This window comes from Drosophila santomea, chromosome 3R (genome assembly GCF_016746245.2).
Source record: "Drosophila santomea strain STO CAGO 1482 chromosome 3R, Prin_Dsan_1.1, whole genome shotgun sequence".
Classification (NCBI taxonomy): Eukaryota; Metazoa; Arthropoda; class Insecta; order Diptera; family Drosophilidae; genus Drosophila; species Drosophila santomea.
The window spans coordinates 17,559,687-17,583,237 of NC_053019.2; the positions used below are offsets into that span (position 1 = coordinate 17,559,687).

The 23,551-nt window shown below is 43.6% G+C and overlaps 2 protein-coding genes across 13 annotated transcripts; one reads left to right on the plus strand and one right to left on the minus strand.

Annotated features, from left to right (window-relative positions):
• Nucleotides 1-23,445, minus strand: LOC120451206 (exocyst complex component 4). Of its 12 annotated transcripts, none has more exons than XM_039634665.2 (19): nucleotides 23,012-23,444; nucleotides 19,730-19,920; nucleotides 7,663-7,713; nucleotides 7,524-7,587; nucleotides 7,141-7,469; nucleotides 6,581-6,652; nucleotides 6,389-6,397; nucleotides 5,872-5,984; nucleotides 5,653-5,815; nucleotides 5,125-5,335; nucleotides 3,840-3,928; nucleotides 3,238-3,578; nucleotides 2,428-3,178; nucleotides 2,242-2,366; nucleotides 1,890-2,183; nucleotides 1,421-1,822; nucleotides 755-1,358; nucleotides 494-700; nucleotides 1-430 (listed from the first exon to the last, which is right to left on the minus strand). In XM_039634665.2, the coding sequence occupies exons 2-19, from the start codon at nucleotides 19,814-19,816 to the stop codon at nucleotides 254-256; spliced, it is 4,089 nt and encodes a 1,362-aa protein (XP_039490599.1). In that variant the 5' UTR covers nucleotides 19,817-19,920; nucleotides 23,012-23,444; the 3' UTR covers nucleotides 1-253. The 12 variants fall into 12 exon arrangements, with proteins under 12 accessions (XP_039490599.1, XP_039490604.1, XP_039490601.1 ...); XM_039634670.2 differs by having other exon boundaries at nucleotides 19,757-19,920; nucleotides 22,947-23,444; XM_039634667.2 differs by lacking the exon at nucleotides 6,389-6,397 and adding an exon at nucleotides 6,214-6,219 and having other exon boundaries at nucleotides 22,947-23,444.
• On the plus strand, nucleotides 21,506-23,454 carry LOC120451212 (protein jagunal). Its single transcript, XM_039634686.2, has 3 exons — nucleotides 21,506-21,704; nucleotides 21,982-22,354; nucleotides 22,416-23,454. Exons 1-3 carry the CDS (start codon nucleotides 21,616-21,618, stop codon nucleotides 22,545-22,547), a joined length of 594 nt encoding a protein of 197 aa, XP_039490620.1. The 5' UTR covers nucleotides 21,506-21,615; the 3' UTR covers nucleotides 22,548-23,454.
• Nucleotides 23,455-23,551: the final 97 nt, after the last annotated feature.

Genomic DNA, 23,551 nt, shown 5'->3' on the forward strand with positions numbered 1-23,551 from the left:
TTACATAAAAGACATATTTAATACAATCAAAACATCGTTGTTGAATTCTCATTTATTGTGTACAAGCCATTAAAGTACTGTTCATGAACTTTACAATCGGCAACATCGTAACATTTAGCGCTCGCCAAACATGTTTAGAACATTGTTATTATTTTGAGCTTAACACGAGTTCACAATTTGTTCTTACATCTACAGCCGATGTACACAAAAGCATTGATATATAAAGTGATTTCCCCACCGGCGGCCACGTTAATTACACAATTACTCCCTTAGAGGGCTTGGCGCCTAGAATGTCCGACAGCTTTTGCTGATAGGAAGCCAAGAGATTGGCGTCGGTTATGCCAAAGGACTTGCAGGACAATTGCAAGGCATTAAGCAACTGCATCTCTGAGAACTGAGTGCCCCGCTCCAGCAACGCATTGAGTATTTCCTGTAGGAAAGCAAATTTCTAAGTGGATAGGTATATTAAAAAATTTGGGTAAATCACTCTTACATCTGGCTGCATGCAAAGCAGCTCATAAAAGTGCCTCGCCTGATCCAAAGCCACTTCCCTGGAGGCAGTTATGTTACTCAATGTTTGCTGCAGGGAAATCGCGTTCCTGCACATGCGTTGCACGGTTATTTGATCTATGTGCTCCAGATAATTGGAGGCCTGGATAAGAATGCGCGATGCCAAGTGCGCCAGACCCTCAAAAATGTACTACAGAGAAATACGTTAAAGCAAAATGAAGCTGGATTGATATATACACCTTACCCGGGTCTTTCTTGGATGTAGAGTGGCACTAAACGCCTCATCCATCTCAGACAGTCGTTTGGTCAGCACTTGCACCTGGCGGTCAGGCTCTAGGATGTCATCCTTGGAGCCCACATAGCTGTTGGTCCTTACACTCGACTTCGAGCGGAGATAGTGGAAGCATTGAACGCGCACCTCCAAATGCAATACCAGCAGGCAAGTGTTCGCCAGTTCATCAAACTCCAAAGCTAGATTAGTCATTACTTTGATCGTCCCATCCTTCACTGCGATGTCAGCGCCGCACTCAGCAGAAACGGCGTTCAGTCCGTTTACCAACGGCCGGCGTAAATCGTTGGCGAATTCCGACACGCGGCACGAAAACCACTCCATGCTCTCCTGCAGTATGGCCAGCTCCTTAAGAACACTGATATCGACCAAAATCTCTTGCTGGGTGATCCCACCCTCGCCTAGATTACTGGTCAACATTTCAGCTTCGCGGATGTTGCGCTGCTGTACCTGCAACGGGCTCTCCTCTTCCGAAGGCTCAAAGCTTCCACGATGAAGTTTTCGGTTGTGACGCGACTTCTGACTGGAGGTCTTTAAATCTGTCCAGTTGGGAAGCGTTCTAAACAAATAAAAATAAGTGGAAATTATATTTACATATTGCTTTAAAACTTTTATACTTACTTTAAAAACCTGCTGATATCTTCATCTTTTAGCCATGCGACGCTGTAAATTCTCTTATCCTCCGAATCTGGCTGCACGATTCCGCGGTAGGCCGCCTGACATATTTCTCGATAGGCCTTCAACAAAGCACATACCATCTTAAGCAGATCTTCAGAGTAACAGGGCAAGTCTTGAATGAGGTTCCTAGTTTCCATCAACCTTCGTTCGACCATCACAGTAGACTGCAACAACGGCCTGCTTAGATTAAGAGCCTTTATTTCCTCAGGACTTATAATGGTACGCCATGCATCTTGGTTTTTCGACAGCGACTCTATGGTCAGCTGCAGGTTGCGGTTGTGCCCTTTGGATAGGAATGTATCCTTAATGTAGTTGTTCAAAAAGTCATGTAGACTGCAGGGTTGCCTAAAAGTACGATACAAAGTTATTGTATTATGTATCCGAGCCAGAAGCTACAAGTGTATCAACTTACCCTGGCTTGCATTTCATAAAGTTTTCTATCTCCTTGATATATCCCATTAGTGGTAGATACACTTTGGTAATGATATTTTGATCGGGTGTACAAATAAGAATTTTTTCCCGCTGCTTTTTCTCGTGACGAAAGAGGCCACTGGTGGAGCCCTTGCCACTGCCACCAAGCTGGGCGGCCAGGTTGTCATCCACGGAGGCATCCGAAGCGTTGCGACGATGCTCCTTGAAGGAGTCGCTATTGCTGCTGGTGCCAACGTGCGATGACTTATCGAACTTGAACATTGAGCCCTTGGTGCTAATTATTAAAATAAGTATGTTAATACATTAAGTCCCATTACTGACGTGTTACTTACCTCGGCACCTTGCGCCTTAGAAAATAGGAATTTATGTTGCTGGTGGGCTCTGAAAACCCAGTCTGGGCACTTTCGTCCGAGGCAGCATTCTGTATATCCAAGTAGTCCGTGAGCAACAGTTGCAACTTAAATAGAAAGTTGGAAGCTGAAGTGCGATTCAGGGGAGGTTGAAAATCCACCACTTACCACTGACTGAGCCTGGGCCCAGAAATCGGTTAGGTCGTATGGTTGGGGTCCAACCACAGAGTACTTCTGTCCCACCGACAAATAGTTCTTCAGCAACAAGGAATGCGTTTTGGCGATTGCCTTGAACTGCTTAAATATGACCTCCAGAAGTGTAAGGAGCGGATTGGTATCCGCCGTTGCTCCATTCACAGACAGCAGATGCGTTGTGTTCCGCACCACGTTGAGCAATTCTGTTTGGATTTGGACGCGCAGTGTTTCCAGAGAGTCAGGCACCTTGTGCAGCATTCCGAACGACTCCACTATAATGGCAACGAAGTAGCTCATGCTCAGCTCCGGGTAAATGAGATCTGCGTCTTCAATAACCTCTGCCTTGTCCAAATCAAACCTCTGTGCCATTTCAGCCAGCGCTTTGCGCACTCGAGCATTGGCCTCGATGCGATCCGTAGAGCGACGAGCTTTTATTCCCCGAGTAAAGCTGGAATTTAACCGACTAGAGTTGGTGCGTTCGAACGAGGAAAGGGCTTCGTTGGCCGAGTTGGTGTACACCTGGGTGACCAGTTCCTCATGCAGCCGCAGGTACAGCTGCTGACGTCGGGTTTGTAGGTCGGTCCGCAAATCTGACAAGCCGTCGACGGCCTGTAGGGGTCCATTAAGGGTGGCCAGGGCATCAGTTAAGGCCTTGCTGGCATGCAGATACTGTCGTTTGGAGGTGTAGCCCACCACCCTTTGAGGCACTTTGCGCAACTCCTGGCTGGAACGGAATTATCTAGTTAGCGCGGGTCAATAAAAAGCAAAGGCAAAGTGACCTACATTTGCTCCAGCATCTCCAGAACGTACTTGTGCTGCACTGCGTCCGTCCACATCTTCCGAAGCTCATCGCGCCGGCACTGCAGCAGCCGTTTGCAGACACCAAGGTTCTCCTTGACGGCATGAATCCGTTCCCGGCTGGCCGTCACCTCCGAAGACACCTGACTGAACAGGGGCAGCACCTGAGTAAGCTGCTGGTCGTGCCGCGAGACCAGCTCGTTTAAGCGTAGATCCGAGCGCTTGAACTCCGCTTCAATTTTCTGCTTCTCCTTCTGGCGCTCCTCGGTGGTCTCGCTGAATCCCAGGGACTTGATAACGTTAACCAGAAAGCCACATCCTGCGGACTGCAAAAGTAAGCCGGCCACGGGGAATTACTCATGGTAAATCTAAGACAATATCGCTAAGCTAAAAGAGGGCGTGCTACAGGAACAACAACCTGATGGTGTCGTCATCAACTCTGGGCCCGCACATAGGCAACGGCCCAAAGAAAAAACCATTATCTACGAAGAAAACACAAGCAGGCGCAGTACCAGATGGCTTTATTGCTTGGAGAAACTTTGATGCGAGTCGAACACCATTTTCAGCGAGGGTTTGAAGAAATTTACCTCATCCTTGCCGTACTTCACTCCCCTCGGAGGTTTCGTGGGCGGTGGGGCGTCCATGTAGACGCTGTTGAAGGCGAAGATGTGCTTGGCTGTTTGGTGGGCGACGGGTCGAAGAGGGAGACAGGTTAGCTCAGTATCAACATTATTTTCCAGCAATTGCTCATAAATTTGTTGTTAAAATAAGCACTTAAGCACCAGAGTGACCGTTCGAGCAGTGTTATAAATACCGAAGGCTACTTAAACTATCGATAAGATTAGTGATGGACACTTTTGTAGAGATGACCGTTCTCTTAAACTATTTTTGAATTTTTTAAGCTCAAAAATGTTTTGCTTATAGTCACGCACAAAAATGAAGTTAAAATCTCTAGTTAGGAGTGAGAAAATAGACGACATATTTTAATCAGCAAATTAAAACTCGGAAATTGGCGTTTTTATTTAACTTTATTGGGTAACGGTGTAGTTGCATCTACTTAAATGAGTGGCTTGGTCGACTTAAAGGTCTTCACTAAAAGTTAAGCTAAAGCCAATGCGATAAAACAATTGTAATACTTGCTTTAAAAAACGCATGACGCCTACGTTGCATTTAAATATTCTTTGGTTTTGTGGTTGCTCTTGGTTTTGATTGTTTACACATACATCGTGGCTTTGTTCGGTATAAATACTTTAAATAAGCTTTTTTCGCAGTGTGGCTTTTAATTTACACTAATCAAACTTTGTATAGGATTTTTATTTATTTTTATTTTTATTTTTTGCTAAAATAGCAACATTTCAGAAAGTTGAGGGTGTCGGAGTAGAGAATGAGTAACATCTGGGATTTTTTCATACTAGTTTCTACGTATTTAGGTACAGTTTACTATTCGGAGGTATCATATAGATTGCGTTTTTAAGGTTCATGTTTAGCAGTTGTGAAAAGATCGCAAGATTTAGATATGGATGTTTGGCCTTTGTTTCAGATTCTCAGGTGGGATTCTTGGGGTTACATATGTACATAAGACTAATCCTAAGTACACAGTGTAAATACAATGTTTGCTGCTCTTTAAAAACTTGAAGCGATTACTAATTAAAATTTGGCTTAAAATTCCGATCCCTCGACTTAGAAACGAAGTTACATTTGGGATGATTGTTTGGCTCTGGGTTCCGACTAACAGTATTTCACTAGTTTAAGTAATTTAAATACGCAACTAAGCTTAATCTACCAACGCTGCAGGCGCACTTTCGCAGCTGAAGCCGTGGGCGTGGGCGTGGGCGTGTCGTGGTTTCGATTACTCCTTCTTGGGCAACTCACTGTTCATGATGCTGAGCCGGCGGATGTTGGGCTTGTCGTAGTCCTCCATCGAGATGCCGCGCGACAGGCGCCGCGATCCGTTGGCGCCCTCGAAGGATCCGGAGCTAGCCGTGGAGAAGGCGCGTCCGCGGTCCACGCCGGGCATTACCACCGAGGTGAGCAGACCCTGTCCCTTGCAGAACAGCAGTATGGATTGGGCCACCTTTCCGGGCTGCAAAATTTGTGGATTTCCAACTCTAATTATCGCATAATCAATTTATTTTGCAAGTTAAGATAAGTGAATCTACAAGTATGCAAGTGAATTTAAATTGCTAACCAAGTATACAATCTTTTTAAAAAGATTTTACCGTTTGTACTGTATTGCCGCTGTTTTATTAGCAAAATCCGTTTTTGTTGCTTAAATTTGTCATTCACTATCTACCACTTTTTCCATATATAAAATATGTGATTTTTGTGTTTTGTTTCATATTAAATATACGAAATATACTCCTAATTCTAGATTGCTTTAGGCATAAAAACCACACTTACTGCATCGGCGAGGACATCACCAGCCCGTTCGATCTTCAGAATGGTGACCCTTTCCTTCTCCACGTCGCGATGCAGTTTCTCGACCATTGATGCATAGGGGCTCAGCATGCCCGTGATCAGGATGACATCCACCTTGCAGCCCTTGAGCGTAAGGTCCTTGCGACTAGAGGCACAGATATGTGGTTAGTTTGAATGCAATTCTTGCATTGCGAAACCTACTTCATAAATGCTTTGACATAGAGTCCGATGTTCTTGCTGTTTAGGGATCGGTGAAGACGCTTCTGGTACTCGGCCACGATCTTCTCCTTGTCCGGATTCTCGCCCACGATTTGCTGCAAGGTTCGGTGGTTCACCGGATTTCGGCAGCAGAAACATTTGTATGAGGCGGAAATATGGTAAGTTAAAGCGATCTATAAATTAAAGCTACTATCTACTAAACGTACTAACTACTAAGGGTAAGTTCGTGCACAAATCATATACATATGTAATATTTTCTTTCCAATTTTGGTTGCAAAGTGGCTTGGGTCCAATTCTTGAGGGGAAAACTATGTATGTACATACCCAGTTCTAGAAGAAAACAATGAAAAATGTAACAAATAAATAAACAAATAAACATGCCGCAAAATAGGGAAACCTAAAACTATGAGGGTTCGAATTTAAGCGAGATTTGAATCGAGGTTTGCGAAATGGTTTCGATTAGGAAGGGACTTGTTTAAGAGACGTTTGATCTGTTTACCTCCATAACCTGAAAGCGCAGACGAATAGAATTCGATTCGGCGGTTTGTTGTTAGGTTCAAACATAAAATATAAAATAGAACAGAAGGCAATGAGTACGACACTGAGATCAAACCAACGACAACACGCACTCCACAGCAGCAGACCAATGGCCACGAAAAGCTGGTGAGGATGGGAACTTTTCACTACTTACGTGTCCGAATTTGTGGTACATCAGGAAGCTCTCAGCCGACTGGGCCACCTCGTCGCTCTTCCAGCTAATGAACTGCAATGTATAAAAGGCAGAATAATATAATAATTATAATAATATAATAGTCCAGGAAAAAATAATATATGGATATGAAATCTCTGTGTTTGCTAAATATTCCGACGTTTTAAGCTTTTACTCTTTGGAGCAACACGTCGTATGAGTAATGTAAAGAATCATGAGTACTTGATTGAAGTTTAATATTAATATCCGATTTAAGCAATTTAACTTTACCATCCAAACTTTACATAACATATTAATATACGATTTAAGCAATTTAATTTTACCATGCAAACTGTACATAACATTTATCTGAATGACTACATTTTGGAATTTATATATTTTAATGGCACTTTTACATTTGAATGATATTGAATTTAAGAGTGAAGCGGGTATCGCTATGCTGAGGAACCCTTGCCCAAACTTAATCATCACCAGTGTTTAAGAACCCTAATGACCCGAATCTTGGGCAGCCACTTACAAGGAGTACCATGTATCCTACTTACCTTGTTCTTGAAGGACTGCAGCACACTGGCGGCGCTGCCAGTGGCGTTGATCAGAATAAGGCCCAGCACCCGGCTGGGATGGGCCAGTCCGAAGCGGGCCAGGACATTGGCACCGGCACCCTCGCCCAGGCCGATCACGTACTTCACGTGCAGGTAGTCCAGCACGGTGACCAGGTCCTCGCCCAGGGATTGTAGCGTGGGGAAGGGAAACCCGTCGGCCAGAGCCTCAGCGTGGTCCGCATGCCCCGGAACGTCCACGTGGATGAAGCAGGAGCGCTCCTTGATCTCCGTCATGCAGGGGCTGCTCACGAACTCTTGGAACGAGTTGTCTGCGGACGTGGCCAGGATTAGTCAATTAGTTCTACCGGGAGTCGGCTACTTACGGTTGCAGCCCAGGTCGTGAACCGTGATGAACACGGCGCGTTTCTCCTGCTGCGACAAGTCGCCCTAAATCATAAGAAAATAATGGTATGGGGGTAAGGTGATACTCTTTGAAAAGGACGACGTGCGAACCCAACTCACCTGCACTATAACCGTCAGATCCCCGCATTTCTCTGTGCTGATATTGTATTTCTGCAGGAGCGGTAATCGAAAAATGTGAATAAATTGAAGTATGTGTGCGGAATGTGGTTATTTGTTAGAGGAAAACTTGAAAACTTGATAACTGGCAAACTTTGGTCATAGCAAAGTAAAAGGCAAAATCATTTCCACGTTGCCATAAACATAAACTCAAGCGTGAAAAATTACAGGCATGAAATGACCAAAAAATGTGAAATGTTTTCCCCTGCATTTTGACTTTGTGAGCGCTTGCTTTCGGCAGGTCCTTGATGTCCTGGCGGCCACCTGGTGTCCCTGCCTTGTGTAAATTTGGATTTGAACCCCGGCATTGTAAATATGTGCGTGTGCATTAAATAAATACCCACTCGTGCAACAGAATACGAAATGGGAATTTAAGGACACGCCAAACTGTTGAATGTTTCTAAGGTCAGGGGTATTTTTGGCATTAAACACTTTTTTCTAAATGGAAAAACACGCCCGCCTTCCACTCTTTAATAACAAGCAACTAAGCATAAAGTAAATTAATACTGTCTACCTACAAACCTGTGCCTTAAACTCGCTTTAAGCGAACTCACGATACTCACATCGATTTGTGTAACTCAAACTCTGCAGAGAAGTGTATTGTGCTTGGGCTATCACTTTCAGACAGAGCCCATTTCGGAATTCAATTCAGTAAAGCGTAAAGCAAATAAGCCTGCGAAGCTCAAATTGATACGGAAGCATCGGCAGCCTCCTTTGTCCTTTGTCCTGCGAGTCCTGAGCATACGCACACCCACACGAAGACAACACACACACAAGAACAACACACCCACGTCCATCGAAGAACACTTATTGAAATTGAGCGAAACTATACAAGTGTCAAAAGAGCAACGGGGCCAAGAAACTCTTCCGGCCAAGAACTTGCCTAAGCCCCTTAATGTCCATTCGGCTTAAACCGCTCATTTGGGTGGTTTTGGGGGGGAATGGTGGGGTTTTGTGTAAGCCAGTAAATAGATAAATAAACGGAATGGGTATTATGTAAATGCATTTGTTGAGTGCCCGTCACAGCATTTGCAAGCCTTCGCTTTACCTGCGGGTCTGCCAATAAAAAGTTTTGCATTCAAATTAGCTGCATAAATAAATCACTCAAATTGACTATTTATGTAACTGCCTTCCGTTTGCTGACAGAGCTAATATCCCCGCCCAAGGACATGCAAAAAGCGGATGCGGATGTGGATGCGAATCCAGGATGCTGGATCAACCAGATGCAGTTGGCTGTGCTCGCGAATTGTGGAAAGTGGCTGGGGAGGATTGGCCGCAGTGGTTGGATGAGGCCAGTGCATAATGGACAATAAACAAGCAGACGTCACAAATCAATTGGCATTAATTGGTGTAAGTGGGTTGGGTTTCTGCCAAGGACAATAGAGCGCAGTGGGCAAAGAGGACACAACTATGCGTTCTGTTCAGAACTGTACTACTATATTATAGTACTACTATTATACATAAATGACGTAACCCAAATGCTCAATGTATTATTAATTAATTTCAGTGAATTTTCAACGTTATAACTGTGTTTTCTCTTGCTCATTAATACATTTTGAACTGTGTAACATTTACAGCGATAAATCCATCTCGCGGGCGTGGGAAATTTATTTACTTGATGCATTCCAAGAATGCTCGCAGTTCAAGTGTTGACAATTGGTGACAAAAGTAGAGGAACTCTGTCAATTGTAGGGGAATTGACAATAGCCTGCTGGTCCACCTGTCCTCCTGGCAGAGTGACCAAGTGTAGAAGCATGGAAAGCGCTTATAAATAATGAAATTGCCAATAAATGGCACGCTCTCAACACACTTTGTGGGCGAAAGTGGAAAGGTGTGCGGATCTGGACGGTGCCACCTGTGACGGACTGCAAGGCACTTGGCTGACTGCACTTTACGACCTGCCGAAGTCCATCCATTTACCTTCCCCCAGCGGAATCCTAGCCATTTGACCTCACTCACATCCCACATCCCACGGATCACGGATGACGGATGTCGTGCGGTTGGCTCCGGCAGTAATTTACCTTGACTAACAGTCGAATGCTTCTAGTACGCTGACGTGCACTGAACAAAATGAAGTGCATACAAACTTACGCAAATTACCAGACTGAATCCTATGACTTAAAGTTCTTTTATAGTTCCTGAGACCGAGGTGTACATATTCTGATTATGAATATATACATTATTTGGTCGGAAACACTTCCTTCTGCCTGTTACTTACGTTTCAACGAATCTGGTATACCCTTTTACTCTAACGGGTATACAAAAAGTATGATGATAAAAGCGTTACATCGTTATCTTATACCAACGAGCTCGACGATATGGGATAAAGTTGATGCGACTGCCCACGAAAGTTTTCATTCGCTTTCGAGTATTTTCTTTCCAATTATAGGGCGAACATGTTTACTCGTTTTGCGTCAGAAAAACTTTTTGGCCCCTTGTATGTGGATCTTGGCATTGCCAGAGTCATCAGTCAATTAAAAAGTCATTTGGCTCAATCGTTTGATTTACGTGAAAAAGTCTAGCCCTGCCCTTCTGCCGGCTTTCAGTCTCCGCTCGTCGCACTTTAATTGACTTGCGATTGGGTCACTGCTTGCACTCTGCCTGGTTTTTGCAGCCATGAGCATCTGATTTCTTAATTGAGGCACACGACTTAATAACTGCCATGTCTTTGACTAAATTTTTCTGTGACGGAAACACGTGTGAGCAATGATGTTGATTTCTAGAGACCAAGTTGAGGTCAGTTCTTCAATTGATTCGTTGAAAAGTACGAAAAGCGATTGCTGCCCTTATGAAGCATATATGTATTTTCTTGATCAGGATCACCAGCTCACTCGATCTGGCAACGCCCATTTGTCCGTTCGTCTGTCCGTCCGTATAAACTTCTAGGGAACATTAAAAGCTAGGACGTGGAGATTGGGCATGCTGTTGCAAGATGTTTCAGAACAGTGCCACGTCTTTTCTCACCGCCCAAAAAGCGTTTTTCTTTAACATCAATACCGCCAAGTTATTCCTTAAAACGCACACAAGAATGTATTTTCCTGTTGGCAAATACCCTACTTGTTTGACATCAACAAAATAGAGCAGTACAATTTGGCGAAACACGAATTGCATTTTCATGTCCGCAAAGTTTGGTTTTCATTTCGAGCATTTTCCGGATATATGTTTGAATATCAGTAACAGATACAAATACTATATATACGTTTCTGTTTTGCATCGTAGAAGCTATGTGTGCCCAAAACGATGTCCTGGAAGCGTGGAAAACATGCATAAAACTGTATCACTTGCTCTCCACAGGATAACAAAAGAGAATGAGGTCCTTCCATAAGAGTAAGTGGGTGGGAGTCCTCCCAATGCTGCAGCTTGCCGGAATGTCGCTGTGCTGAGAACGTGTCAACTCATTGACCTCCTTGCTGCTGCTTTTCCGTGTTGCCATAGCTCTTGGTCGTACGTGTATCTCCTCCACATCCTCGCATCACCTTATTCCCGATTTCGTCGACGTTGCCAGTTTTTCGCAGATTTTCCCCTTCCTGCCGACTGACTGTGCTTTTCCATTTTCCGTTCAGTCTCGATTACGATTCTCGATTCCTGTGAACCCGTGAACCCCCTGACAACCCCATTTGCTCCGATTCCCCTTTAATGTCGCAGTCATGTGGCAGCAACCAAAGTGGTGCCCATCACACACGGCAGCCCCTGCATCCATCATCCCAGGATTCATAGCCTTGTGTTCAGTGTGCAGGATTGCTGATGGATCTTGCAGTTGATGGCTTGGCTGATACACTATTTCCGCAAAATTATGCAATATTAAAGCTTATTTTAAAACTTCACCCTCGCTCGGTATATAAAAGTCGAGCAATGAGGCTATGGTGTTTGCGCTTGTTTATTTTGAAGTTCCTAAAGACTTGAATTTATATGGCGAAAAGTTACAATCATATACATATTTATATGATTGTTTTAAAATATAATTAGACATGAATCCAAGTCTTCTTTATGTTTCTAAGCTGCCAAACAAAACGGATATCTTTGAGCAGCTCTAAGAGCAAATACGAACGGCAAACAAACTTTTCAAATCGTATTCTACCAAGAACGAGAAAACTTGCTGTACCCAGAACTTGTCATCTGGTTGAATATTCAAAAAATCATTGTACCCAAGTCGAAAAGTTTGGCTCACACCTCAGTACTCCATCCATTCAGGCAAAATTTCTTTGTTCTTGTTTAATTACCCATCAGGTATACACCAGCTTTGAAAGCTAGTATTTCGCAGTTCCAGTTGGATAATCAGCGTTTGAACTTATTAGCCAGGATGGGGATGCAAAAGATCAGACAGAACAAAGCCGGGTCCAAGCTGAGGACTCTTGAGGGCCAAGTCTGCTGCAGAAGTATTCGTCACTTGAACTGAAAGTTTACTTAACAAAGTGCTTTCCATTGAATCCAGGCCACAGACCGTCAACCAAATGCCTTGTTTTCTCGCCGTGTTTTCCTTTCCGCTAATCAGCATTTTCTTCTTTGCCGTACACGCCTAATTCAATCGGTGGGATTGCTCCCCATTTATTGCATTTGTTATTTAAGGGCCTTGTTTCCCAGTTTGTTTATGGGCGAACTAAAGGTTCAGATCTTGACCTTCCCACTTCAGTTTGTCCAACAGCAAATTCAAGTGTAAATGGATTTCGGCTCATAACCGCACTTGCATCGAAGCACTTTGGGGATCCCCCGATGCCCCAAAGTGCCCAGCCTGTGAATTTGATTGGTTTCTCTCATATATTGTTCTATCTATATGGGCATCCATATAGATATACCTCTTGCCCTGCTCATTCAAAGGATGTTATGCCTCACTTTTTAATGTTCTTTTTTTTGGCCGTCGTACATGTGTCATTTGCCAGTTCGCTCTATAAACATCGCATTAATCTCAATTAATATTCCGAATAGCCTGCGGCGAACGTAATGTTTCAATTAGTAATTGCCAAGTATGAATATTGCAGGGGCATCGTGCAGGCCACATAATTGATAGGATATTTGATTTCCCAGCTGATTTGTCTGATTAAATCCTGCTAATGCGCACAGTGCGTATACTTGATGTCAATTTCATGCCCCGACACTTTTCCAACAGCCTGCGAAAGCCGTTACGAAGGCACTGAAAATGTGGAATCTTTGAATTTATGAAAAACATTGAAGGGAGAGCATCAAGGCGGAAGCCCCCAAGTGATGCGAAAAGTTGTGGAAACAAAATTTCATCACACTTTTCTGGCGGCCCAACCGCATTGCCAGGGAAGTTTTAATAGACACAAACAAATCACAAGGACATGTGGGCCTGTACTTAAGGCCACCAATTAAATGTTCTTAAAGTTTGCGACCAGAGCCGCAGAATTCTGAGCCGACGGGCTAACGGGGCGTATACGCAACCTTGCCTCAGAAACTTTGACACTTTGCCAATGGCAAAAGTCTTACGCCACCTAGCTGAGAATAGTGCCGTTTTCCACTCACTTTACAATGCATTTTTTATATAGAAAAGAGCAATTGGAAATACTACAGACTTCGAAGTCAAGCAGTTTTCCAGTAGTGCAAAAACACGCCAGATGCTCCGGTGAAAACTTGGCTGTGTGGAGCAAAAAACATAAACTTGAAATCCGAAAAGTACTTCTATCCTTTAGTGTGAGTGTGGAACAGGAAATAGGTTGGGCCTGCGACTGCAGCAGATCATGTATAATGCAAACCCCTATATGGACAGCCCACTACCCATTATGCTTTCGTCCTAATTAAATCCCATCGCATTCAGAATTCGCCTGAAGGGATAAGCGAAACCTGCGGAAACTGAAATGGGAAACAAAGCGAGTAGGGCAGGAAACCAGCCATATATATCGCAGAGGCTTATTCCAGCAAAGCCCTTTAGTCAGCGTATTTGAATTGGGATTGCAATCCAGGACAAGAGGGTGCACCATGTGCTCGGGGTGGAAGTAGTGATGTGGACAGGATTTGATGAGCTCCGTGGAAAAGAGAAATGTGGAAATCATGACCCAGCCAAATGGTAAAAGTAAGTAATAGCGAATAAGTGAAAAAATGCTAGCTGGCAGATATTTATTTAATGGAAGTGCTGTTGCCAAAAGTCTTGCTCAAGATTTAATTTAAACATTTTATATAATGCAGTACTCTATTCCAACGCTCGCATTTAAGTTGCTGCACATTACCAAGTAAATGTAGCATTTCAAAAAAACAAGAAACATATATATATATATATCCTTTAAGAGTCCGTACCAATTTGTCGCCATATAATTAGCTGCCTAATAAAGAGGGGAAATAGCACGCAATAAAGACCGAATGGACGCTATAATTTTGGCCATTTGAGCACCTAGATTCGTTTTGGCCCGCTTTACGTAGTGGCTGTGTGCCAGATGCGACCGCAAATGGCACGTTAAAGGAAACATCCAGTTCCAGGCTAATGGTAGAAGCACACCCACACCCATAAACATACCCACACCCACAGAACCCCACAAAGAGTTGCACAAACAGCGACATGGAGGACGACAATTATGCAATTTTTATGAGGCGCAAGTCAGAAAGTATGCTATGCCCTTTGAGCCCAGTTCACTGAGCACTAAGGGCCAACAAAATAAAAAGCAAATATCAGCCAACAATATCAGCCTACTAAATTCTCTACTCGATCGCGGTGGCACAGCGTTCACCTTTTTTATTTGGAGGAAGAAAAGGGACGCATTTAAGCTAGAGAAATCCCCAAAACTGTCACGGAATTATTTGCTCAGCCTGAGCTAAATTTATAATTATTTGCCAGCTAGAATTATTTGGCAACTTCTTCTCAGCCTGAGCTAAATTTATAATGCTACATCGTTAAAAATAATAGATAATAATTTATAGAATAATATTCCACCTCCGTGCTATTAAGCCTTTTTTTCAGATGGAACAAAAACTTATTACATTTTCGTGGAACAAGTATGTTTAAAACATTTTTCAGCACGCTGTGACAAATAATTCACTCGTCTGCAATTTTATCACCAAGTTCCGTGCAAATATTTATCCCTACTTTTTTTTAAAAATGAAACCACTTGAGATGTCGCACTTGAAGCACGGGGCACTACGAATATTACGTATACGCACAGTGAAAATTCTAGAAAAGTGAAAGTGTGACGGAACATGGTGTTCTAGTGCGCTGCATCTCAAATCAACCAAGATGCACTTGTCGAACAGCTGTCCGACTTGGTTACCAAGTAAACTGGTAACTGGCGGTAAACTGGTGTGTCGGAACTCACGCTAATCTTCTCGGTGGCAGCGGCTGCTGAGGATGAGCCGGCGCCGTGCCTAGGGGTTCCCGGCTTGGACATGGTGCGGGATCTGGGTGTCGGTGGCTTCACTAGGTTGCGAGGCTCGAACGGCGTTCTATCAGGCGCACAGTAGCACTCGCAGATGGACACCGAAATCGGATGCGAAACGTAGACGAGCGTGAACGCGTTTTTTTTTTATGGGATGCGCAATCTTCGAACGCCTGGCGACGACTGGGAAAACTGGCTTATCGTGGGAAAATGCGAGGCCATCCCCATCGCCGGTGAAAAGCCGAGCTTTTCCGAGCCGAAACGAAACGAAGCGAAATGGGTAGCAAAACAAAATGATGGAAAGTGAAATAGCCTTCTGCCCACTCTTTCCCTCTCTACCCCTCTCTCTCTCTCTCTCGCTCGCGCCCGCAGGGATGCTGAAGTGTAAAAAGAAGCGGTTGGGGGCGTGGCAAGTGTTGAAATGTTGCCGTAGGGCAGTTTGTTGGGAAGGTGTTGGACGGAGCGTGGCCAGATGATTGCCCACAAACTACGCATTACGAAATTGGACCATAAATCGAGTTTTGTGTTAAAAAGTAAGAAAGTTGTTTCTCATTCAGATATTGTAATAATTGTTTTTTGTAGCTACAATGCATTACGATTAGTTAAAATATTCATTTATCTAAAGCGTTTTCGCTTGCTTATTATAATCCCTTACTTATTTTGTTTATTTTTCCTAAAAGTTTCTGTTACTTTTACAAAATGTTATAGCAGTTCAAGCATTCATATACGTTTTTCTCCATCTGGCAACGCTGATACTGCAACATACACGCACACACACAAGCGCAGCCACAGCTTCTGACGACCGAATTCCGTTGCCTACTTTTGGGCGCGCTTAGTTTTTGCCGCCCACACACATTCGGCACTGTACGTGGGTGTTTCTGCTGCCCGCGTTTGTGTGTATTATTTGCGTGGGTTAATGTACAAATCCTTTTGTCTTACTTTGTGTTTGGGGGGCATTGTTGAACAGACACTTTATTGTCGGCGGGTTCTCGCATTCCCAGCCGTTCCGTTCTTCTCATTGCTCTGAGCCATTTTTGCCTTTTTGTTTTGATGTTCTAATTTGCGAGCGCGCGGAAAATGCGCAAATTCGCCACCCCATTTGCACCCACACTTCTCTGGCGAAATGCGCATTAGAAATATGCGTGTCCTAGGTCAAGCCGGCTATGCTCCCGAGAGGCTGTTCGTGTGGGTGTGGGCGTGGCAAACTGGTCGAACAATTTCTGATATGGATGGGTTACAAAGGGGGCACAAAGCATAAATATTCATGGAAAAGGAGGGCAGTGGTGCGGCTGGTACGAAGCTATGATGGAATAGATTATTATTATCAAAACTACCGATGATGCAGCTCCAAACTGCTGCAATGCTGAATAAAGTCAAAGTAATTTAAAGTTGGGTGGAAAAAGTGCAGAATACCGAAAGCAATTAGGGGTAAGCCAAACTGACGCCAGCTTTAGCTTGGCAACTTGATAGTCCATGCAATTTGAAATTACTTGCATTAACACAAGCACAAAATGAAACAGTTAAAAATATTTGGAAAATTTCTTTTTATATCGTAAACTTTTTATACGTTGTGCGAGAGCGTTTCCGCAATTCGCTGATCTCCTCAAAATGCGTATGCATTTCCCCCAAGGCTATAAGCAGACAAGTGTCATTATTTTTTGTGTTTTAATTTCGACAGCAGCTTTAATTACACAAATAGGGATATGTTGATGACAGAAAGTGCATAAACCCGGCCGTCGAACAAAGGAATCAGCGAAAGGCGAACATGCACAAAAACAACGAGCAGCAACAAACACCATTGTCAGCCACAATTATCCAGGCAGGTGCCTCAGAACCCACAACAAAAAGCCGCGCAGGAGTGGGTTTTATGGGCGGGATGGCGAATGGCGTTGGAACAGGAAAGGCGAATGGGTACATGGCTACATGGGTAGATAGGCGTTACTTAAGCGGTTAGCTGATGGTGTAGGTGTGGCAGACAATGGGCTGACAATATAATGGGCTAAGAAGGGGTGGCTGCAATTGAAAGTCTGTAAGCCGATTGCCACAGGCGGCGAAATCAGCAGAGCACGAGTTCAGGTGGGCCAAGCTGCGGATCTGAGTAGCTGGGTAGCTGGGTAGCTGGATAGGTGGGTAGCTGGATAGCGAGGTATCTGGGGAGTTGGCAAAGCGCAAACATCCTATTTATGTCAATTCGCAAAGTTAAGCGGGAGAGGAGAAACTCAACTTCAAGGTTTTCCCGGAAACAAGCGCTAAATTCCAAGATATAAACGGCGACTTGTCGACAGCCAGCGAAACAGGATGCAATGGCTCTTGGTAAACAAATCCAATCAATTTTTTTTGTGACTTGGTAGTGGGTGCTATATACATATATAGCGACATTGCTGAATAAACAAAAATTTAATTTTGGTATGGGAGCTTAAGAAAGAGCCATCTCAAGGGTGCAGTTTAAAGGGTAAAATTATTAAAAAAATAAATAAAAGGACTTCATGTAAACTGTTGAGGATTAAGTGTACATAGTTTTATATCAATTTTAATACACAATGTATTTTTTCGTATTTTATCTACGAACGTATACCACAAATTAGGCTAATGAAAAGACTTTACGTTTTGAATAAACAAATATTGGCAACTGAAGTGTATTTTCTGGATACATTAACGAGCCTCGGCAACTTTAAACACTTGCAACAGTTTATGTCCTGGCATTCACAAGAAATTCCTATGCCCGCACGCATCCGCCCGCATCGGCAGGATCAGCCCGGAACACTTAAGCCCAAATGGCAACCCAAACACACGTCCTGGAAGGGCTCACAACCGAAGGATGACAACGGCAACACTTGAGCCCCTGCCACGCCTCTTGTGCTGGGCGCCAAGTGACAAGCAATCTTCAGAAATTCTATATATATATTTATATGTATATATACATTTACGCTCGATATTTACGCATTTATTTATGCCGCTCTTTATTACCTTTTTATCGTTCACTTATATTGCTCGATACTTCAGCGTCGTCTTGGTCGCGAATTTACGCCCCACAACCTATTTTATTTTCGCGTTTTTTATTTTTGGACTCACAAGCAGAACGATAATCTGAGTCTGAGGGGAATATGGGATGGCTTATGGGGACATCGATCATGCTCCAGTCAAAAAGGTCGTGCAAATTGAATGCAAATGAAGCTTTGGTCAACGAAATCCCCTCGCTGATTGATAAGCGCCATCATCAGCATCATTACCACCATTATCATCCGGTTCCACTCTCCCAAATTGAAATGCAAAGTGTAGCCAAATCCGTTGTTACGCCATTCCCCCAAACTCACACCTGGACCCGACTGGACCCCACTAATGATGCCATTAGCTATCTCGTGTTCCACCCTCCTTCCACCTAAAACAGAAATTTAATTAACATTTTTGATTCCCCCACTTTCTTTGAACACCTTTCTAAAAGGGGGTACATTATTAGCACAGCTTTATATTCAGCAAAAAAATCAAAGTATTTGCTTCTACAAACGAAGAAAGTGATTCTATATATTTAAACAGTAGACAGGTATTCGAATTGGAAATCAAATACTTAGCAATAAGCAAAATTCGCTTATCTTTCAAAAATCAATTTCAAATCAAGCAGTATATGGCTTTGAATTAAATTGAAGTAGCATAAGCTAGACAACTCGCACTGACGGAGCATTTATGATATCACAAAAAATAATTATAGTAGGCCTACTGTGGTTAACCCCAAATCAGATGGCTCCCAACCACTGACAAATTCGCTTGGGGCTATTCTGCTGAAAGCTATCGTGTGGCAAACCCCACAGTCCCACACAGAAGCATACAGCTACGATGACCGTGCACTTTTGGGGACACTTTGCTTGGGGACACCTATTTTTAGCTCGACAGCGGAAGAATCGCCGAGCAATGACTTTTTTATGCCCCGCGGATGCGAATATGTCGCTGGAATATTCGAGGGTAGCAAGCCGAACTGAAAGTATATGATGCCATGTCCTACAAGTATCAGGATCAACCTCAATAGGTTTCAGAGCCAGTTACTTGGAGTTCTTTAACATACTTGGAGTTCTACATAGCTGAATGCTTCGTGGTGACCTGTGTCACCTATAACTTGGGTTCCTAGGGTCAAAAAGGCCGTTCTTTCCCCTCAAGAACAGACATACACACATGCATCTGAGAACCCAAAGAGCTGCCCTTTAGAACACACACATTTGGGGGAAGAACCATACCCATACCCATACCATAAGTGGCAATCGGTCTTGTGATAGGGAACACTTCGATGACCTTGATCCGAGCACAATTTGGCCCCACTCATTAAGGCGATGTGTATAATGTACGAGTGTTTCAGATTAATTAAAGCAGTCGGACCAAGCCAAACAGCAACGCCATCATTCGAGAAATGCCCCGCCACCCACGGCCACTTGTACCTAATCAGATATGTATGTACAATGTGCCACATATATCGATGCTACTGGGCTGGGACTGGGAAATGGGCAATAGGGAATGGGGACCGTTATGTTTCTACTGGGGAAAGTGTACTACTGGGCAAGGGTGAAACACATTAAACGCCTCGAGCCATAATTTACGAGCCGTACCAGCAAATGCTGGCCACATAAATCTGAATCAGCAAGCGGACAGCAGGCAAGCAACAAAATGGAGTATCGATCTCACGATCCCTGGTCACTTGATGCCGGTACCTCGTAAATGGTATTCATAACTCTCACCCGCTCCACCAGGGATTCGGCACGGCGCGCGAAGGAGGCACGTTTGTCGGCAATGGACATGGTTTTGCTAGGGATCGGTAGCTGGGACTGGACTATCCGGATAATGGGAGACCCGATTCGGGAACCGACAAGTCACTGGGGGCAGAAATCACAGGGCAACGCAGCTGAAACGAAAAGAGGTAGAACTTCAAACAGGCTGTTGCTATCTAAGGCACTCGATCGATATGGATTTAAGTTTGTAATAAATAGGCAAATATCACACGACACACGTTGCGCTCAAAGTCAAAACATATGCAAATACGGTAGATATCGATCATGGACACTAAGACCTTTTATTTCTATTCTTAGGGTTAGGCAATTTGTTCATATTTCATTATAGCATTATATGTCTCTCAGTGAAATGCACCAGTGTAACTCTGGGTGCCAAAACGCGCCAAAGAGATGTATGTATCAGGGGATCATTTATATTATTTTTTGACGGACACAGAGAACGATCATGAGAAAGATCATGATCAACTTGGCGCTGAAATGCAATCAAATTGCAAGTATCGCTCAATTTAATGCTACTTTGGTATATTACCGTGCGAACCGATTCGAAACTAGGGCGCAACTTCAACTTTGGGCTCGAAAGTCTCAGCCACCAAGTTTGGCATAAATATTTGTGCGAAAGTTGGCAATAACTGGCATTAAAATCGGAGCGGGAAAGACGCGACTTCGCGGAGACGATCGCATGCGATAAAAACGCGTCCAAATCGGAGGAATACCGCCGTAGAACTGATGACACACCCGGTCCGAATGGTCGACTTTTGTAGCGCGGCGAGCATAAAGAGAGTGTTGTTCAAATGGAAAATTCATTATTTTATTTTTAAACGCAGTCGCCCTCTCTTTCCTCGATTTGCTTTTCTTCCTTGCTACTTGTTTCGTGGCAGATTGATTTATGGATTTCGGTGCAACAGGTGGTGGTCAGTTGACAGAGCGCCGAAACACTGCTTGCATTCTGGAGAACTGATTCGGGCACAAAAGCTGCATGCAATTTGCATAATGCTATCAAAGAGCACTTGCTCCCAATTATTATAATTTTGTGTTGACGCACTTGGCATGACTAGCTGAAGTGGGAACTGCAGTTCTAATTCAAAATCAACGTCACGAGAAACTAAAATTAGTCCATTCCCAATCATAACTAATTGAGAAGTGCACTTCCATATGAATGGAAAACCATCTTAAAACACAGTCTTGAAACCAGCACTCATCGTCCAAAAGTCGTAGTCGGAAATGGTTTTATTTTGATGAATTTATTTTTATTCATAATGGAGAATACATATACAGTTATATTTGCTAACTAACAGCAATATCTGCATTTTGTTTTAACTTGTTTCAGAACTAATAACACACTTATAAAGTAAAAGCTGAAGTTCTACATAAGTAAAACATACATAAGAGTAAACACAACATTAGCAAGGTTATACACCTCGCTTAGCAAGGTTATCCTCCCAAATACATTTTTCCTAGCGAAGCTAGCCACCACTACCGCATGGCCAAGTTATTCAAATAGCTAATAGCTAAAAAGACCCACCTTGATCTGGATTTTCAATGCCAAATAGAGTATATTTTATTATTAAGAAACACAAAAATTGGTATACTAAAACTTGGGGAATTTCCCCACACTTTGTAACGGTTACTTGCTCTCTTTTTAAGCGAAAGTAATTGATGGTGCGTATCGATAGGCGCCAGCTTTTGAAGGCATCGATAGTATCGGACAAACTTCGGTTCTGGTTCCAGCCCTAAATTTTGTGCAATTATTTATTAAAAATAAGCAACGACGTGAGCGAACGACACGACCCACGAACGAAGGCAACGAAATGGCAACGCGCGGCGGACCAATGGTCGCGGGCACCGATGGCACCGACTTCGAGTTCAGGCAGCGCGTAGCTGGCACATATCAAATTAGGTTAATAACACTTTGTCCTATCGACAGCTCTCTCCCACACAAGAAATTATCTAATTACTGGGGCGCCTGTGGCAGTAGATGCAGGTGGCACCTACCGCATCCGAATCGTATGTGGCCCCCCCAGGCTGGGCGACGGAGCACCCTGGAGCTCCCACCCACTTGCTGCCGCAGGAGGCGGGTGGGCAAAGTGCCAGCTAGACAATAAGCATGTGCGCCCCAGTAACGGGCTCACTCACACAGTTTCCCCGCTCAACGACCACTTTCTCTGCTCTTTTAGCCTGCTAAACAAGTCTAGGTTGAAGTACTGCATATTCTTTCACGCCCTGCTCTTCTTCGTGATGCTGGCCAAGCTAACGTCGGACATCCTTGACCGCCTAGATATCTTTGTGCTCGAGATCGAGGAGCTGGAGGTCCCACCGCCCCTGTGGTGGGAGTACGTGTGGGCCGCGTCGTTGCTCACATCCTTCCTGGGGCTTTCGGCCGCAAGGGGCAACAAGGTGCGCGAAATGCAAAAGTATATGATAGCCATCCTGCTATTCGCCATCCTGCCGCTCTTCTACTGCTTCGCCTACTACTTCTCTGACGTGTGGGAGTTCGCCACGCTGGACAAGTCGGTAGAGCTGGACGAGACAGACATCTTTGTGTGGCGCGTAAGTGTGGCCGGGCCAGTTTACCCCTTAAGAACCTTACTAATCCTCCGTTTCCCTGCAGGGCTATCCGTACGGTGTGTTCTGGTACGCCTTTTGCTTTGTGGGTTTCCAGGTGCACGGGTTTACGCTGTACTTCGCCTACAATCTGGTCAAGGCCTGGAAGGCCAGAACTGCCACGCGCAAGTTCCAGTAATCTAAATACTCGCCAAACTAGTAAACGCCGGAAAGCAGGGCTAGTTGTAAATAATTTGGAAACTTGAAACTAACTCAAAACACTAGTGCACAAAAGCGTAATGAAACTATGATAAATCTAAAATTATGCAGCTGTTAAGGTATCGCACACTTAGTTATACAGGAAGGGTAACATATGGTCGAAACTAAACGAAGCGGCGGTAAATTTATTGTTAGTTGAAAGTTAAACCGTTCAAATTGATTAAATAGACTCTTATCCATATACACATAGACATATATACACACACGCAGCCTTGTGAGGTCAACTAAAGACAAGAAGCAACTGAAGCCACCAAATTTCCCCGAGTCGGAATAAAAACTGAAAACCAACCTAGAGATCACTTCATTTTTGCTGACTTACATTTCGACGTGCCTCGTGTTTGTTAGAAACGTTTTATATATATTTACACATGAAAATATGCGTACATCAGTCTATGTTTACGTCCGCGAATGGTTACTTCCTCGCTTAGTTGATAATTAGTTCACTTTTCAACAAATTTCGAAACCGTTTCATTTTTGCAAGTACATTAATTTTGAATTTTATTCATTGAACTGCACAGTGCCATGCTGTGAGTCGGGTGGCGAATGTTTGAAAACTGCCCCAAACTATTTACAACTTTCTGTCACTGTTTACACACTACTATAAATAAGGATTCAAATGCAATTTGAGTGTTAAAGCAAAGTTTTTCAATTTCTGATCGTCAATAATACTGTGTAGTGACAGGCATGTCGCCAAACTAAACTGAGAATTGAATTTCAATGTAATAATGTTTTTTAAATCGTAATTTATTATTCGAATTTTTAAGTAGTTTTTTAAAAATCGATTAATAAAGATGCATATATATTTGTTCTTCTGAGTGGGTTAAAAATCGCATTTTATTTTGGGCTGTGAAGGTTGAAGTGAAACAAAAATCGGCAGGCATAAGTATTTCAGAATCTAATATGTTGAACGTAAAATAACTCAAG

Coding starts and splice junctions, on each gene's coding strand:
- LOC120451212 (XM_039634686.2), top strand. CDS start 21,616: ATGGCAACGCGCGGCGGACCAATGGTCGCGGGCACCGATGGCACCGAC. Junction 21,705..21,981: donor GCTGGCACATATCAAATTAG/GTTAATAACACT, acceptor CTGCTCTTTTAG/CCTGCTAAACAAGTCTAGGT. Junction 22,355..22,415: donor CAGACATCTTTGTGTGGCGC/GTAAGTGTGGCC, acceptor GTTTCCCTGCAG/GGCTATCCGTACGGTGTGTT.
- LOC120451206 (XM_039634665.2), bottom strand. CDS start 19,816: ATGTCCATTGCCGACAAACGTGCCTCCTTCGCGCGCCGTGCCGAATCC. Junction 7,470..7,523: donor TCACGACCTGGGCTGCAACC/GTAAGTAGCCGA, acceptor CCACGTCCGCAG/ACAACTCGTTCCAAGAGTTC. Junction 2,367..2,427: donor GGGCCCAGGCTCAGTCAGTG/GTAAGTGGTGGA, acceptor TTTCTATTTAAG/TTGCAACTGTTGCTCACGGA.